The 19468-nt window shown below is 43.1% G+C and overlaps 1 protein-coding gene across 4 annotated transcripts in view; it reads right to left on the reverse strand.

The window, feature by feature from the left end:
- The window catches only part of klhl4 (kelch-like family member 4), an 81680-nt gene extending 62609 nt beyond the window's left edge, over nt 1-19071 (reverse strand). The window contains exons 1-2 of one of the 4 annotated variants that reach the window (XM_060063397.1): nt 18648-19071; nt 1343-2341 (exon numbers count right to left, since the gene is read on the reverse strand). In XM_060063397.1, the coding sequence (XP_059919380.1) occupies nt 1343-1704 (362 nt within the window). In that variant the 5' untranslated portion in view covers nt 1705-2341; nt 18648-19071. Of the gene's footprint in view, nt 1-1342; nt 2342-18647 lie in introns of those variants that run through there. The other 3 variants (XM_060063396.1, XM_060063398.1, XM_060063395.1) reach the window with 3 other exon arrangements.
- Between the last annotated feature and the right edge of the window lie 397 nt (nt 19072-19468).

Raw genomic sequence — 19468 nt, forward strand, 5'->3', positions numbered from 1 at the left:
TCCTTTTAGTTTCAGAGTTTCCTCGTGCTAGGCTAGTGCACGGCAATGGGAAATACAAGCCTGCTAATAAAACAGTCTTACCCACTCCACAGTACACCCGAGGCAAATCAACTATAACGCCAGACTGTCGATGTAAATGTCTGTGTTGATACAATAATGTTAGAAATAAAACCAACGTTGCATTGCATTGCATTTTGAGGGACTTGCTGTGTCTCAGCAGCAGTGTTATATTCCTGGTAGTAGGCTACGGCAGCGGCAGACTGATACCTAGTTTACCGGCTCTATAATATTTTTTTTACCTGCCGCTGTCATTGCTACAGACACAGAGTACGGTGCACAAAGGAATTGTATTAGCCTATTCAATAAATGAGATATGGCCACGTTTGGAGGACTTAGCGATGCGTCTGCTCTTGAAGACGATTATGAGGAATTTGTTGTATCCAACGAACCGTATCTGTACGAGCCGGAATACAAGAAGAACTGAGAGAGATGGATGCTCAAAGGGCAGAACGAGAAAGAGCGTCTTTAGAGACAGCCCCCGCTGCTGCAGTAGAGAACCGGCACAGAACTACGGGAGACTGGTGGTGCCAGTGGGACTTATTCATCCCACAGATGCAAGAGCTGGAGCTGGACACTAGTTTGTTTGGTACCAAGTGTGTAGCTATTGAGAATGAGTAGTTGTCGTCACGGCACAGAGCCCCACCCTGGTTACCACGGTAACCCCCCCCTTCCGCCATGTTGGAAGGTACGCCCGGCCCCTCCGAGTCCAGCTTTGCGTTAATGTTGACATTGTAGCTGCTAGCAGAGGAGGTTGTTGCAAATCTGTACTGTTATAACAATGCCTGGAAATAACTGCTGCATTAAAAACTGCTCCAATGCCTCACACGATCGTCGTGGAAAAAATGCTCGATGGCCAACCATCAATGTTGTTTTAAACAAACCTAGTTGAGATTCTGTTCATGACAGTGTTGCCCACAGAAAATGTGTTAGTTAAGGTGGTGATTGTTTGGGTAAAATTCACCACACCAAGATGACCAACATCAGTCCTTTGCATGATTGTTTTAAGCTTTCCTCAAGATAATCAGCATGTTCTGTAGGAAACACTGAAGGTGCATTGTCCCCTGTGTCCTTAGCATTTGTTCTGCGAGATCTTTCCATGTAAAGCTTAAAGCATTGATTACATTGATGAGTTTTCATAATCAAATTATTCTGTTCTAGGTAAACCATCATATGAGATGTTGGAGAACCATCCTGACTGGACACCATATTTGCTGTTAGGCCACAGTGAGGTCAAGACAACAGATGGAGCGAGATATCAGCGGCACGTAAGGCGCAGCATTACCCAGCACCAGGAGCAAGTGCCACCGCTGGCAGAGCATCAGGAGCAGCAGCCGCCATCCCCGGCACAGGACCAGCAGCCGCCATCCCCGGCACAGGACCAGCAGCCGCCATCCCCGGCACAGGACCAGCAGCCGCCATCCCCGGCACAGGACCAGCGGCCCCCATCCCCGGCACAGGACCAGCGGCCCCCATCCCCGGCACAGGACCAGCGGCCCCCATCCCCGGCACAGGACCAGCGGCCCCCATTCCCGGCACAGGACCAGCGGCCCCCATCCCCGGCACAGGACCAGCGGCCCCCATCCCCGGCACAGGACCAGCGGCCCCCATCCCCGGCACAGGACCGGGAATTTGGACTCTGCACATCTAGACGAAATGTAATCAACAGTCTTTTGGAGAACAGCAAGCTGAAGGAGGAGCTTGGTGAAGTACCGGATGAATGAGAACTTTCTGAGTGGTGATGATAACACAGTGAAGTATTAAACGGGACTTCCAAGCTATCATATCCGAAGGGTGGGGTGGGCGCACTAGTGACAAACATCTAACAGAGCAAAGTGGTTTCCTCAACAAACTGTTGCCAGGTGAAATTGTGCTGGCAGATAGGGGCTTTTATATCAGGGAAAGTGTGGGTATGATGTGTGCTGAAGTTAAGGTACCTACAAAGGTGAGGATGAAAACCTAATGCCGTTGGATAAGATTATCACTGTTTGCTGTGCAAAAGTGTTGTTTGAGTGCCTCCTTACTGTTTTGTGTTTAAATAAATTCTTGAAACAAATTGAAATGGCTTAACACTATTTATTGAAAACTGTTTAAATAGAAATAGTGTGGCCTTCTTCTTTAACCGTACACAGGCATCGACCATAAACAGCAGGGCTCCGACATGGGTGCACGACCCTGCTACACCAGCCATTCATGTACAGTGGGCCGAACACACTTGCCCCGATGGTGTAAGGATGACCCATTGGGTGAGTGGAGGCTCGCAGAGCCGTCGTCAATGCATGACCTGTTAGATACAAGAGGTAAATCAATTAGATAAACAGTAAAAAGCCTTGAAGACATTTTAATTGAAGTTACAGACTAGTCTAGACTTCAGATTTCCATTTGTCTGCAGCCTGAATCTCACAGATCTTACATTCACACCGTTAATGGCTTTAGTCTAACCAGACCATTAACACACCATTAACTACCCTAGCCTAACCAGAACTGGTTTGCCTACTTCGAAGCCCCCAACACCCAATACACAATGCCTAGTATGTATCATTGGGCTAAAATCAAATTACAACTTTACATAAGCATAACAAGCTGCAAAACATGTGGGAAGTTAATCTAATGTTTGTGTAACATCATGGAACATCTCGTTACAATCTAGTGTTTACGAAACAATCGCAGTAAATTACTTTGTCACTTTGGTCAAGAAGTGTCTGGTAAACGCAATGTATTCACAACACATTAGCATTAACATAAAACTCAAAAGGTGAAGCAACTTACCTTTGCCAGTAGCCTACAACCGTGTTTTGAGCGTTTGGAGGCTTGTAGATGGAATTCCTGCATCGTATATTGACTGACGCCAAAAAACAAGTAGTTCACTATGACCATATATGTGCAAGGTGGTAAATGGGTCTCATTTATAAAACTGTGTGTGGGATCTTTACTAAAAGTGTACGTACGCCCAAAAGCCAAGTTTTGCGTGCGCCAAAAAATATTCAGACTTATAAAACCCTGTGTACCTCTAAGCAATCTTTGCTTTATAAATCACAGAGTGCCTACAAGTGTGCGCAGCTGAATCAGCTTCACGTTCCGCCCTGTACACGCCCCTTTTAAACCATAAATGGTCAATGCAAACAACCTCATGAATGCGATCTGCATATAAAACAGACTCAGATGCAAGTATTATGTCTTGTCGGAAATATGGCAGAAGGACTTAGAAAAGAAAAAAAGCGAAATTTCATGGAGGTTGAAGTGGAGACACTTGTGGGTGAGTTGGAGGCCCGAAAAGTAGTTTTGTTCGGTGGTCACGGGATTGGGATCACTAACAACAAAAAGCAGAGTGAGTGGCAACATTTGCTGCAGCAGTGAACTCTGTCAGTGGCACGGAGCGCAAAGTCCCAGAATTAAAAAATAAGTGGTCTGACATAAAGGTACATATTTTTATGTATCAATAAGTCGTTATGGTCCCTGAAGACCCTCTCCCTCCGAATCCTGCCATTTGCATGGTCCTCCAGCAGTGCCATGGTGCAGCATTACGCACGGGGCTCACCACTGTATTTATAGGGTTATGGTAATAAGACTGACGAGAACACCTTGGATAATCAGTTTGTAATCACCCACGTAAAATGTTCTTGAACATAACCCCCTTATGCCTGATTTGTCATGAAAAGCATCAAGAGGAACGGACAATAATATAACGATTGTGATGAGGAGTATGTGGCTTGGTTTTCCACACTTTATTTTAATTGACATTTGATTATGTGTTTACAGTGTCACATAAAAATATTATGTTATTGAAACATTTGGACAGATGCTTTATTCCATGCAGTCGCGCCTTAAGTGGACAGTATGGAGTGACGGGATTAAATATAGAGAATTTTCATTTTGAATTTTAATTTAGATTCTAAGGAGATGTTTCTGGAGTTATAACTGAGAAATAACGCAATTGACATAAATAATTCTGATTACATAGATTGCGTTAATTTCAACGCATGATGCAGGTTGAAATTAAACTTATGAAGGGCGATGATAAAACATAATCGTTCTTCTCACTCTACATTTCTTCAGTCTGACTTCAGTTCACCACCACACCGTCTGTGTCGCCAATTCTCCTTTTCCTCCAAACCATGCGTACGCATGGGTCAGAGTTTGCTTAGGGCTGCGCACATTCTCCCGTCAAGTTAGTTTTTTATAGATCACAACCTTGGCGTGGAAAGTCACGTGCGACAATTTCAGCCCCGTTTTGTGCGTACGCAACGGTTATAAATGAGAACCCAGGTCTCTGTCCCATTCTGCTGCAGGTAGCTCGTATGGGTCGTCGTCGTTTAAGTCCGACAGCTTCTCCTCATACCTCTGCTTGGCGCTGGCAGTGAGTTTGTTCCTGTAAGGACCCTTTTCCTTCGCCTTACTCTCCTCCGTGTATTTCTTCATATCTATTTCGTAATGTCTCCTGCGTCTCTCCATGCGTCATTCCTCCTCCGTCTCTATGCCGCTCTGACTACGTTGCCCCTGGCAACCGATAGCCGTGGATGCCAGCATGGCGGACGGGCTCAAACCCCTCCCCACCCCTTCCCAAAAACCACGTGACTCCTCATTCTCAATACCATTAGCTAACGTTGTCACTCTCCAAAATGCATTAAACTGTAACTATACCGCTATCTCCACTGACGTTTTCATCATCAATCTATCAGTAGGCTAACATTATGAAAGGCGCAAACTTTATTAGCTAGAGTAGCCTACCAAAAGTTATTACCTGTTCCTCAGTGGCTGTTGGTGCACCTGAAAAGACGGATGGCACCGCATTCATTTTCAGTGATGTCTTGTTCGCTAGATTGTGGGGGTTTCTCGAAGTCGTCCAGTCTGAAATGATCGTTTCCATTTGCGAACAGTTTCCATTTGCGAACAGTTTCCGATTTCCAAGCCAGCAGCAACAAGCCACAGTTGAGTCCTTTCTGGATCTCGCACTGGAAATTGGTGGAAACTTTGTGGTGCCCATCTGTAGCGTTTATTTGTACAATTGCTAAATGCACACTGAACCACCATGTTGCCTAGTCGTTAATTTCCGCTTCGGTCCCACGCTTCTTTGTTTCATTTCTGCTGTAGTGATTCGGTTACACAACTAACCGGAGCAAAGTAAAATTCCGCTGCTGCTGAGAAAGTAGTCCCTCAAAATGCGATGATTCATGCGATGCAAGGTTAGTTTTATTAGGTGAGTGCTGCAAGCTCAACTGTTGTTCTTCATAAGCTTTATTCTTTCTTTCTTTCCTCTTTATTATTCTCTACAAACTTATGGATCTTCTTCCTCAATTTTTCACCTAGAGACTCCATTCCAATTAAATTTCCAATTAAAATGTTCAGAATAGCTTGGAATCGCGTGCTTCTTTTAAGATTTTTCAAATATTTTATACTTTTTAAGATATTGTACTTTTAAAATACTATATATTTTTTAACATGGTTGTCAATGATATTGTCCGGTACTTCAAACTGTTTAAGACGTAACTAAATCAATTTTCCGTTGATCTTAGTTTATCTTAGTTCAAACCATTTAACAAATCTACACAATTGTATCTTCAATAATTTCCTAACGGAATTTCGATATCATTTAAAATTTCTTCAGAATCACAGTTTTAGTTTCATACCGGCTTCGTTTTCAGTTGTTTTTATTGAAGACGTCTGCCCATTCTGACACTCCACTCTTAAGACCCAATCGCCCACCGGTGGGCGATTGGGTTTGTTGACGATATGTTTCCACTACGGAGCGACATAACCCGCTTCAACTTTCATCATTACAGACATTCTATACGTCGTTAGAAAGGGTACAATCTCCACAATTTATTCATCCGGTTGTTTTTTCTATAAATCATGAGCACAAAACCATCAATCATTGATATTTACCAGCATGGTAAACCGTAAATGCCAAAAAACAGAGCGACTCCCTACCTTTGAAGCAATCTGAGAACCGTAATATGTGTCCATTCCTCAATTATTTATATTCCAATTGTCCGTGAGAATCCACTGATCAAAAGCATCAAAATGTTTTTTCATAAAATTATTCCAGCTTGTGAATATCGTCGTGTAAAGTCCATTTGTTTACCATCTCCAAACTTTGTTCGTCAACTAACATCCAGACGTTCGCACTCGTATCGATATTCTCTCTACTTCCAGTATGGAGTTGTTGGGTATGCTTGTTTTCGTCACTTTGCTGGCTACAAAATAAAAGTGTCCCCGTCTTTATCTGTTCAGTTTTCACCCCGGTACAGCCCGTGAAGTAGATGGAGCGCTCCCAGTTCGAAGGGCCAATGGGCTTTGTTTACTTTGTTTCGCAGCTTTAGTATAGGGACACCGTATTGGCTATTGATATATCAATCACTTGGGCTTCTAGCCAATGAGTTTACCTTTCCAACGCTGCCAGGCGTGTCCAGGTGTGATACGTATGAGCCAAGATATAAAGCTGCGTCAACACTGCGTCAAGCTAGCAATACAATCATTCTGTTTATGTACAGTTATTTCCTGTTGATTTGTGTAGTATGTAATATCATATATCGGTGTTTATTTGTTTTCTATGTAAATAACACCCCATTGAATTGCATTTATATATTTCTTCATTATATTTGGTGACATTTGTGCATTGCATTGTGTTTGTAGGTCAATTCAGTCCAGTATATTCTGTCATTTTTCTATGATGGTTACTATCCGGTAGTGTCTCATCACATGACAATATCTCAATATGGCCATATCAAATGAATGTGTGAAAAAATTATGTTTTGAATCATGGAGAAAGGTTTTATAGTCACCAAAATGCTTCAGTAATGTTTCCAGTGTCACAGAAGTGAGTAAATGCATTTGGCACAATTTGGCCATTTGGAGACATTTTGGAGAGGTTTGTGCCGCCAGTGACAACACACCATAAGAACTCCATTAACTCCCAAAGGTTTAGGCCTAGAACTCCAAAATTTCTTCCAGGTGTAGTTGGCATGATGTAGAAGGTATTTGGCATATTGCCATATGCCTTACATAAAGCACATCCTAGTTATTGTAGTTCAATTATGACCTATTATTTTCGAAGACAAAAAAAATTGCTTTAGAGCCATGTTTGAACTGATGTCATTTAGGTTGTGTGTATGATTTTTTTACTTTATGCAAATGACTATTATTCGCTTCAGCGGCCAAACACTGACAGCCAATCGGAATGTAGACGCTCTTCGCTTGCGTGGATCCCAGGGAACATCGGCAGGCACTTTGGTTCCTACCTACCTTTATTCACTCACTGAACAAAATGTCGGCTGAAGTATTAATCGCGGCTGTAACTGGGCACCCGGTGTTGTACGAACCCACCCCTTTTCAGTTCAGAGATCGAAACGCCGTAGTGGTTTGGATATCAAGTGATGATAAGCGGGAGTATTTATAGGCTACATCTAGAACGTTCGTATTTAAGCGGGAATCATTTTAATTTGCTCTCCATGCCACCAATCTAACCAACCAATCGTGTGTAGCATGCTTTAAACAAAACCAAAAAAGTTTTTGAAATCGTCACATAAACAAACTAATCGACAAGACGAGGGATAAATGACAAGGGATATATCTAGTCTAGATAGATAGAAAGCCTAGTCAAGTCTTTACCAAACGACACAAATCGTCGGGAATCCATTTAGGTGGTTCGGCCCACACAGGACAGTAGCCTACAAGACCACACAGAACAAGTCTGACTGGACATACACACAATACATCACATTAAAACTAGACACGCGTTGATAGATAGATAGACAGAAAAGCCTAGATAGATCGATATGTTCCATTATTTGCCTTGCGGAGCCAACCAGTCCTGTGCGCGTATGCAAATTAGCCATGTGCGCGAATGTCTATTTGTTTTGAATGCGACGAATGAGTGCAGATCATGATTTGCAGATCCAGATCAGTGAAACATATTTTAACTACTACAGCACGCAGGGGTTTTTGTTCTCGGTTGTAATTAGCCTACATTTTAGGATTTTTTTTGTATTGGGGGGAATCACTGTCCTACTTGTTGTCGAAGCACTCTATCGAACAAGCAAAACCGTCTCGGCAATATGGCCCAGGTGTATGGGAGAGTTCACTATTTGATATGGCTGTCTGTAGGGCCTACTAAACGCATACGGCTCCTTTAAATGCGTCTGCATAATTGAATTGTACGTCATGAGCGACTTGAGCGACCAAAGCAAACAGAAAAATTCGCAGCGAATGTGAGCGACCAAAGCGTCTTTGACGCTTTGGTCGCTCCTGGTGTGGACGTACAGTTAGGGTTACTGTGTTATAAGCTTTTCCATTTGGGTATGTGTATAGGCGAAAAAAAACAAAATACTGCCGGGGCAGAACAGGTTAAAGGTTGGGTATGGAATTCGCTTTTTTGGCCATTTTTGCAAAATTACTTGAAATCCTTATCATAACCCACTTACAGCCACTGAGTTAGAAGTACTGACATGAAAATTAAACAAGTCAATCATCTGTGGAACGGGCAGGGCTCGAAAAACTCCAGCCAATGATTTCCAGAGCAACCGAGTTGCATTGGACAGTAAGTACGTCAATCAAACGGTCGTACTGCACTCCCCCTCCCCCGCGCCCCGCGCGCGACCCCTTCGTGCAGTACTCAGAGTGACCCAGAGCTCGTGACCCAGAGCAAGCTCCTGTTTATTATTATCCTGTGGTAGCTACTGGAACTAGTTAATCCACATTTGGACCTAGCAGTAGAAGACAATTTTCATGGCAGACAAGACGCCACTATCCCCACCACCACCACCACCACCAGCAAAGAGAAGGAAAACCCTACGCTAGCCTGGCTCGCTCTCGCGCATCTGTGTTCGCGCTCGTGCATTATTGCGCGTCCAGGTACTTGGAATGGGTGGAGTCAGAGTCAGCGTTGAAGGAGAGGGGGTAGGACCATTTGAGTTGTGTATTTTCAAAATCTGCTGGCGTTTCGCAAATCCCATACCCAACCTTTAAGACATCGTAACTCAATCATTTTTCAACCGTTTACCTTCATTCAAACAGTTTGAAAAATCGACACACTTGTATCTTCAATAATATCCTAACGGAATTTCGATATAATTTATACTTCATTCAGAATCACAGTTTTAGTCTCATACCGGCTTCGTTTTCAGTTGGTCTCATTGATTTACGTTGACGCTGGAGCGTGAGGAAGTTCTGCAGTGTTGCCAGATTGGGCGGTCTTTCCCTCCAGATTTGGCTAATTTTGTAGGACGTTCGGGCATTGTTGCCAGATTGGGCCGTTTTTCCCGCTCTATTGGGCTGTTTTTAATCAGGCACCGGCTCGCTATTCTCTTAAAGACACACACACACACGCACACGCACACACACACATACACACACACACACACACACACACACACACACACACACACACACACACACACACACACACACACACACACACACACACACACACACACACACACACCAGCAGTGCAGGGCAATACGTTTGACCTTTCAGATTCTTCAGCTTTTCATTGGGGCTTTCACTTTATTTGTTTTCAACCATTTACAATTTCTTAAATGCTGTTCATTTTTACATTCTTTACTCCATTTAGACGTTTGATCTTTTGATCAAATCACTTCACTTGATTTAAGCCATTTAACGTTTCTTTATGTCTTAATCTATGTGGCTTCAGTAAAAAATATTTCCAACCACTTTGCACTACAGCACGCACCGCATTTTCTGCAGGAAATGCGTTTTCTAGTTTCTAACATTATTCTATCAACACAGACATTTACATCTATAGTCTGGCGTTATATTAGATTTACCTCGGGTGTACTGTTGAGTGGGTAAGACTGTTTTATTAGCAGGCTAGTATTGCCCATTGCTGGGCGCTAGCCTAGCACGAGTGAACTCTGTAACTAGAAGGACTGATTGAAATGTGTGGAAAAACAAAGGCTAACTTGAGCATTAGAGCCGTCCTCCCATTGACTCCCATGTTATAAAAAAGGGGAAAAAGCTGAATAGTTTAAAGAGTTGTTGCTGAATAAATAGCCATCATGTCGTTAAAGAGCTGAACGTTTTGATAGTTGAATAGTTTCTGTAGCTGAAAGTATGGCGGAGGGGTTGAAGACCAAAAAATGGGCGGAACGGCTTCCGGTTATGGCAGACACGTAGGAAGACGTGTGCGTCTCCGACACAGCCGAATTAACGGACTACCGTGTTCCTAGCGAAGCAAAGCAAGCTAACAAAGACAACATGGCGGCGGTTGCAGCGGAGGAGGCCGAGGAGGCCAGCGGAGAAGGTGAACTTGTGGGAGAAAATGAAGGCGCAATATTGACTGCTTTAAGCTCTATGAAAAATGAGTTTTCGTCAAGATTTGATGCAGTTTTGAAGGCAATAGAAAATATGAGGAAGGAGATAAGTGACTGTACCGAACGGGTGTCGCAGGCTGAGCTGCTTATATCAAGTGCTGAGGATGACGTTGTTGACTTGCAAGCATAGGCATAGATTACGGGGGGGACGGGAAGGACATTTCCCCACCACTATTTAAAATACGAATTTTGTCCCCACCACTTTTAATAATGTGCAAACCAATAACGAATAAAAAATCCCCACATACTCATCGTCGGGTCAAAATCATGCGATAGGCGCAAGGGGGAGGGGGGAAGGGGGAGGGGGAGGAGGGTGAACGTGATCATAACTCAATGGCAGTCATGGCCGACATGTTTGGGAATAACACCAAACCCCCCTTCATAGTAAGTGAGAGTGATGTGAGGAGGGTGTTCAAAGGGGTAAATGGGAAAAAGGCTGCCGGGCCTGACCAGATCCCTGAAAGGGTCCTTAAATCCTGTGCTGACCAACTAGCTCCAGTGTACACCATGATCTTTAATACATCCCTGGCCCAAGCTGTCGTCCCATCTTGCTTTAAAAAGTCTATCATTGTACCGGTGCCCAAAAATAGTAATCCATCATGTTTGAACGATTACCGTCCAGTGGCCCTGACCTCTGCAGTGATGAAATGTTTCGAAAGGCTGGTGAAAAATTACATCTGCACCTCCCTGCCAAACTCGTTCGACCCCCTCCAGTTTGCTTACAAAGCAAACAGAAGCAGAGACGATGCCATCTCCAACCTGCTAAACACCACTCTTACTCATCTGGATGGTGGGGGGGGGAACTATGTGAGGATGCTGTTCATTGATTACAGTTCAGCTTTCAATACCATAGTCCCCCTCCGCCTGATCGACAAGATGAGGTCGCTGGGGATCAACACCCAAATGTGCAACTGGGTGCTCAGCTTCCTTACTGACCGCCCCCAGGTGGTGAAAGTGGAGGGTGGTGTAACCTCTGGGCCGCTGACCCTCAACATCGGTTCCCCCCAGGGCTGTGTTCTGAGCCCGCTGCTGTACAACATCTACACTTATGACTGCACAGCCTCCGGAAGTTCAACCTCCATCATTAAATTTGCAGACGACACTGTGGTGCTGGGTCTTATCTCTGATAACAACGAGCAGCCCTACCAGAACCAAGTGGCAGACCTGGCACTGTGGTGTCAGTCCAACAATTTGGCCCTAAATATAAAAAAGACAAAGGAAATGGTGGTGGACTTCCGGCGGAAGCAGGACAGCGGGTTCACCCCCCTCATCATCAACGGGGAGCCTGTGGAGAGGGTTCCTAGTTTTAAGTACCTGGGTGTGCACATCACTGAAGACCTAACCTGGACCCTCCACACACAACATGTGACAAAGTCATCTAGGCAGCGACTGTACTTCCTCCGGAGGCTGAGGAAATTCAAGGTCTCCCCTTCCATCCTGAAGACCTTCTACTCCTCAGCCGTGGAGAGCGTCCTCACAGGATGCATCTCCGTATGGTACGGAAGCTGTACCGCTCAAGACCAGGCCAACCTACAGAGGGTGGTGCGCTCAGCTGAGCGGACTATCAGAGTGTCCCTACCCAACGTGAAGGACATCTACCACAAGAGGGTGGAGTCGAGGGCAAAAAGCATCAGGAGGGATGACACACACCCCAATGCCAGCCTCTTCACCCTGCTGCCGTCGGGTAGACGCCTACGAAGCCTTAACTCAAGGACTGAGAGACTTAAGAGAAGTTTTTATCCACAGGCAGTGAGACACTTGAATTCAAATTTTTAATTCAACACCTTATTTTTAAATTTGATTTTATTTACATTTTTTATTTTATCTAAATAAATTAACTAATTTATTTTATTTTATATTTGTATGTATTTTTGCACAGTGTGGAGCATTGTCCCTTTAACATTTCACTTCAATTTAATGTATGTGACAAATAAAAAAAAACACTTGAACTTGTAAACACTTGAACTTGTGTGCTGTCTGTACACAGCGTTATAATCGAGAAATTTCAAGACACACAGCCAAATTTGACATTTTTATTCAGAAAATAGCCGGTCCTTTTGCTTCCTGTAAAAAGCATGTTTGTGACACTGGATAACGATATGGATACATCATCTAACCTGTATGTGGAGGGCCACATAAGGTAAGAAATTGGTTTACGTAAACTTTGCTGCTGGTTTTGTTTGCTCGTGATGCCCTGGCCTATGGTTACCCACGGTCCTAAGCGATTGTGATCTGATTCTGGTTGGTGCTCCAGCTAGTATGCATTGTATATATAGATTAAAGCTAGCAGCTACATACGGTACGATGCTATGCCAATGTGGTTATAGTTGTTTTGTCAGATTCACATAGGCCTATGTGACGTTAGACTTGGAGCCTGGTATGCCTATCCTGACATAAATATGTTCTCGCATAACCTGTGTGATTATCCTAAACTGTAGGGGATTTAATTTGCGGGCAATTTGCTTATGATGTTTTAACGAGTGAAGTCTACATTGGTCGTTCGCGAGTGTTTACTGGTGGTCAGGTGTTTCCAACGCCGTTTTGCAAAACAAGCCAAAACACAAAACTGTGGTTTTCACCTTTTATTGTTCGAATAGGATTTTCAACAATACACTTGTAATGCAGTGTTGAATGGATGGATATCTTACATAAGTGTACCCAGTAGGGTTGTCGCGGTGTGGACATTTTCACACCGAGTAATACACTCGTGTCAACACCGGTATTACCGAGTATAAACGGTATAAACTTTGAAACTAGGTCAATCGCCATCTTCTCCGTCAACTCTCCTCTCACACTCGGTGACAGCGTCTGGCAGAGCGCCAATTCTCGGTGACAACGTCTTATAACGTTCTATACATAATAGTAGAATATAATTTTATAGATAATATCACGGCTCTGTGCGCCTCTGGATGGCTGTAGCGCGGGGAGCTCTCGTAGGGATTGGGCTTCGCGGGGTTTGTTTACCAGTGTTGCTATGGTTACCGATCTTGTAAGGAAGCGCGCCAATTCTCTTCCGCACAGAGCAGAACTATGGCCTATTTAACAAATTTTTATTTTCTTAATTATAATTATATTATTAATTTTTACCGTTTTTTTTTTTTATTACTGGAAAAAATAGGTAATAATAACTCGGTGTTACCGGTAACACGGCAACCCTTAGCCTAGAAATCTAGACGCCCCTAGCGGCAGCAAATCTGTCGTCGTTTTTCGCTGCTGGAAACAGAAAATGGGACAGACCAATCAGATCGTGAGGGGCGGTATCGAGCCGAATGACGACAGAGCTGCGACGGTCCCTTGTTAAAGGTAAACAATAATGGCTGCTGCTGCTGGCGAACAGCTGTCTTTCGACTCGGCTTTGGCCGCGACTCTTCAAGACTTGAAGTTATCATTTTCTTTGAGAAATGAACAAAGAACTGCACTGAAGTCTTTCCTGGAGAAGAAAGATGAAGTCTGAGTTTTGCCGCGGATATGGTAAAAGTTTCGTTGTTGGTCTCCATTCTCTCAATCCACCATTCGCAACATTTCCCCATGGAAATTTCCGTCGCTCTGACTACGTCACCTTCGTTGCTCTGATTGGTTGTAGCGCTATCCTATTGCGTGCAGAGGGAACTTGAAAGACCCAGACCCAATGTCTTTCCGATATGGGTCTGGCTTGCCAGGCTAGGTAACCCTAGTACCCAGCACTTTTCAAACCACACTCAAGCTTATGGTTATTGTCCCCACCACTTCTAAAATCAAACTGACGCCCTTGCTTGCAAGCTAAAGTGCACACGCTGGAGTCGACCCGGTCCGACAGGATTCGACCCGGTCCGACAGGAGCTGCGCAATCTAGAGACCAACATGGAGTGATTATTCCTGCAAAGACGCTTGTCACACATAAAGAACGAACCTACACTTTCAACACCCCTGCCGAAGAGTTCATAAAGAAGATTCAGATGGACAATGGTGGGGGCTAAATCACACTTGCACACATGCACACCTTGTAGTGAGGCCGACATGCATACACATGCAGAATATACGCATGTGAATATACGAGGGGTTCTGCCTTCCAAACCTTCAAGACCTTCCAGAAGGGGCCCGCCCTCTACCTCATCTTCGCAGCTTCAGGCCTCTGCTTGTCCCCCGTTTCCCCTGAAGCAGTCCGGGTCCCAGCCCTGGAATTCCCAGAGTTCCCTGTGTCCCCTGAAGCAGTCCGGGTCCCAGCCCCGGAGTTCCCCGAGTTCCCCGTAGCCCCTGAAGCAGTCCGGGTCCCAGCCCCGGAGTTCCCTGAGTCTCCCATTTCCCCTGAAGCAGTCCAGGTCCCAGCCCTGGAATTCGCAAATGGTGTTTGCTGGTATAATAGCAACATCGCCATAGAAACGCCCACAAAGCTACTTGCATTTGGCACTTCTCACTTGCGTTTCAGACTGTTAAAATAGGGCCCTTGAAGTACCAGAGGAAATGACTCCCATGTTAAAAAAAAAGTGGAAACGCTGAATAGTTTAAAAAGTTAAAAGAGTTGAAAAACACTGATATATAGCCATCATGTCGTTAAAGAGCTGAACGTTTAATATTTGAATGGTTTCTGGAGCTGAAAGTACGGCAGAGCAGTTGAAGACCAAAAAACATGAGGAAGAAGAATACAAATAAGAATAAAGATTTAAATATCTAGAGTTTGAATGCTACAGCATTCACACTAATAATGATTTCAATATCTAGAGTGTGAATGCTACAGCATTCACACCTGGCAAGGCGTTATGGGTGGCCTAACTGACCTAGGACCACCCACTGTTCAACAGACCCCATTTTTTCTTAAAAAAATGCAGCAAACTTTGTTGATATTGATGCTTGATCCGATATGTGTTAAAGGGCTGTTATCTTCATGGATGACCGTGAAATCGCGGTAGGCAATAATTAGTATTAATTATTATCTCATAGTAGCCTATAGGCTACATTTGAATGCATCTTCTTTGTATAATAAGCCAAGCTCAGTCTGTTGCTAATGATATCGAAATATTGTTGAAAACTGAAAACAATTAAACAGAATTATGAAATAGTCGGCCTCATGTTATACAAGCATAATTAAACTATGTGGGAAATATTCGATTCCTGACCACTTTTACAGTCTCTAGGCCGTAAATCTATAGAGTGACGCGCTAAAGCACAGCCAGATATGGTGCGTAATGGAGATTCCAAAGCGCTCTTCTTTGGTCAGAGCCAAGAGACGTTTTTACACTCCCGGACCCTGCACATACTGGAGGTTTCTTTTTGATGTAAATTCGATTAGACACTCCGCGGTTTAGGGGGGGGGGGGTCTTGGGTAGAGGTGTTGCTGCGTTGTCTCTACAACAGAGACAATAACGCAGCGATATCAGCAGTTCTAACTGGAGAGACGGTGAAATCCACGCGCTGCTGACCATCATGTAAAACGTTGAAAGATGGTGCGATCTACGAGGAAGACGCAGAAGAACGTTCCTTGCGTGCCAAGCCGCGACCGGACCGGCTTGGCATTGCATAAAGGCCTCTAAGGGATTGGTCCGTCCTATGCACTGAAACCTTTCACAATGCAAAGAAATATTTAAAGAACATCAAGCTATTCAAATCTCTAAATGCACAGATAATATAACAGTATATTAGTCAGTCATTTGCGTAAGGTTAAACAGGGATTTGATAACGTTTTTAATTTAAGGACCACCCACAATTGGTCTGGCCCATCCACAACTGGAATCCTGGCGCCGTGCCTGATTCACACTAATAAAGATTTCAATATCTATAGTGTGAATGCTGTAGCATTCACACTAATAAGGATTTCAAACTCTAGAGTGTGAATGCTACAGCATTCACACAAATAAAGATTTCAATATCTAAAGTGTGAACGCTACAGCATTCACACTAACTTGAAATTGCATTTCCTTCAGAAAACGCGTGTGAATGCTGACGGCTGAATGAAAAGTGCAAAGCATTGCTGAAAATGAAGAAATGTAAAATCAATTGAACTGAAGAATCTGAAAGTAGTAGTCGTAGTAGCTGATGTAGTAGTAGCTGAAGTATAAGTAGTACTAACTGAAGTAGTAGTAGTAGCTGAAGTAGCAGTAGTAGTTGCTGTAGTAGTACCTGAAGTAGTAGTAGCTGAAGTAGTAGTTGAAGACAAAGTAGTAGTAGTAGCTGAAGTAGAAGTAGCTGAAGTAGTAGTAGTAGCTGAAGTGGTAGTAGTAGCTGAAGTAGTAGTAGCTGAATTATAAGTAGTAGTAGCTGAAGTAGTCACAGTAGCTGAAGTAGCTGAAGTAGTTGTATTGAAAGGAGTAGCAGTAATGGTAGTAGTAGTGGTAGGAATAGTAGTAGTAGTAGGCAGTAGAAATGTTGAATAGCTTTAATCAAGTGAGAGATTTGAACAGAGACACAAATGTTAAAATCAAATTCGAATAAATTCACACTAATAAAACTTAAGAAAAAAATAGTTGAGCACTGCATGTAGCACTCACCTGATTACAATGAATATTACAATTATAATAACTTGAAAATATAATTTCCTGTAGAAAATGCGGTGAGTGCTGTGATGAAAAGTGAGGTTGAAAATACGTTTTAGTAAAGCCACATAGTTGGCTCAGTGTTACTGTTGTGTGTGTGTGTGTGTGTGTGTGGGGGGGGGGGGGTTATTGTCGTTATTCTTTCACATTTAGTTGATCGAGTTAAACTCACAAAACGAAAGAGCTTGTACCGTTGGACTCCTTGGAGTCTCACCTTTCAGATGACATATCTCTAGCCATATAAACGGGAGCCCCGCTCACATATGCCCGATATATATTGTCTTATTTCCAATCAATTAATGATTTTAGCATCAGAGAAACTACCGACGTGCTTTGCTATTGTGATTGGCACAAGCTAGAGCGCGATGACGTCATCACGTCACACACTCTTTGAGGCGGGAGACGTCCTCACGCTCAGCCTTAATGGAAGACCAACGGCAAATATACAAAGCAGTTATGAAATTGAACTGTTGATTCTGAAAAAGTATAAATAAAAATCTGTTGTATTTATATTTGAGATGAAAGCGTTTCGATTTTGCTAAATGTTTGAACGAAGATTAACGGTTAAAAATGTACCAAGTTATGAATTTGGAAGTAGTTGAAGGGTCAGAGTTATAAACATTATAAAAATTATGGTTTTAAAAGTTTGATATTTAAAAACTATAAGTAGGTTGCCAAAATGAGAAATTAATGAGAATGAGAAAGAAAGAAATAATAAAGCTTAAGAATAACAATAGTTGAGCGCTGTACTCACCTAATAATCACCGTCGCCATTTGTCACTGTCACCATCTGTCACTGTCACCATCTTCTCATTATCATAACCATAACCACGGTCACCATTATCATCATGTCGTCATCCATACCCCTATTCTCACTGACATCACTATCATCAATGTCCTGATCATTATCAGTACCATCCCTGTCATGACTTAGGCTACATCATCATTATCACTGTCATACAGGCTCATGTGAAAATATGAGTACAGTAAATGATTAGTGCAAAGTATTAAGATTATAGCATTAAATATATTTTATGAATCAAAGGGCTTGCCTTTCCAAATGCATTATTTTGTCGCACAGAGATATGTCATATACAGTCTCTGTGACCTTGTCCATATTGAAGAGGAACACAAGTTAAAGTGCTAAAGGTCAGCAAATAACATAATGCCGACACACACACACACACACACTCACACACACACACACACACACACACACACACACACACACACACACACACACACACACACACACACACACACACACACACACAAGAACACACACACACAAGAACACACACACACAAGAACACACACACACAAGAACACACACACGCACACAGGCATGCGCAAGTTAGCTGGTGTTCTCAAATCTGAGACATCACAATAAAATGCAAACAATAATCTCAATGTTTCTGATGCATCCCAGAAATGACCATCACTACCTTGTTGATACAGCGCTACCATCACAGCCTGGAGGGAATCCCCCCCCCACTGGAGGCCCCATGGGATGGGGCAAAATTGTACAGAGAAAATGGAATCTACCGTATCCCATAGAGATCTCCCGAACCAATAATAATAATATATCTTGAAGAGGAGGATTGACTGCAGTCGCAACAGAACTCCTATTACATATTTATTAAAGAACAAGACCAAAATGAACAGTTTTGTGGTAGCCAAGTGTGTAAATCTCCCTTCCGTAATAAGACTGCAACCTAATTGTAGATACTTCTTAGCCTCTAGGTTTTGTCTTACCTTGGAAACAGACACAAAAGGGCTCCTCCTGAGGCTTCCGCTGATCTTCCAAATCGAAGGTAGTCCTTGAACAAAGATAGCTAAACAAGATCCTCACTGAACACTGTGACATCCCAACTCCAGAGGATATTTTTTTGTGTCCAATGTCCCCGTTCAAATTCAAATATATTTGCCTCTCAAGAGAGGAAGCTGAGTATTTTCCTCTCGAACAGGAAACCCGTGCAATGTTCCTTCCTATTCACTGCTTCAACAGGAACAGCAGGGCCGCTTCCTGAGTTCTAAGCAAAACATGATTTCACAAGGTTTACATTTCAAAGTAGGTATATGTTAATTATATATATGAAGGCTATGGCATTTCATAAAGCTGTAATTCCAAATTTCCAAGTATACTAATGGTCCTGGTTATAATGTGATATAAAGGAGCAGACCTTTGTGCAGTTGTGTGTGTGTGTGTGTGTGTGTGTGTGTGTGTGTGTGTGTGTGTGTGTGTGTGTGTGTGTGTGTGTGTCTGTGTGTGTGTGTGTCTTTCTCTCACACACACACACACACATATACAAACACACACACACACACACACACACACACACACACACACACACACACACACACACACACACACACACACACACACACACACACACACACACACAGGGAGAGAGAGATAAGCTCATAGTAAGTACCACTACTAAGTCCTTAATACTTTAATTTCTATTAAAATCTCTCCTATCTTATTTATTATTTTTAAAGTAACTTTTATTTTACACTTCTATTAGTAATTACGTATCTCAAGTTAAGAGACAGTTTGTTCATGTGTTAGAGAT

The sequence above is a fragment of the Gadus macrocephalus genome, chromosome 10 (genome assembly GCF_031168955.1).
Source record: "Gadus macrocephalus chromosome 10, ASM3116895v1".
Classification (NCBI taxonomy): Eukaryota; Metazoa; Chordata; class Actinopteri; order Gadiformes; family Gadidae; genus Gadus; species Gadus macrocephalus.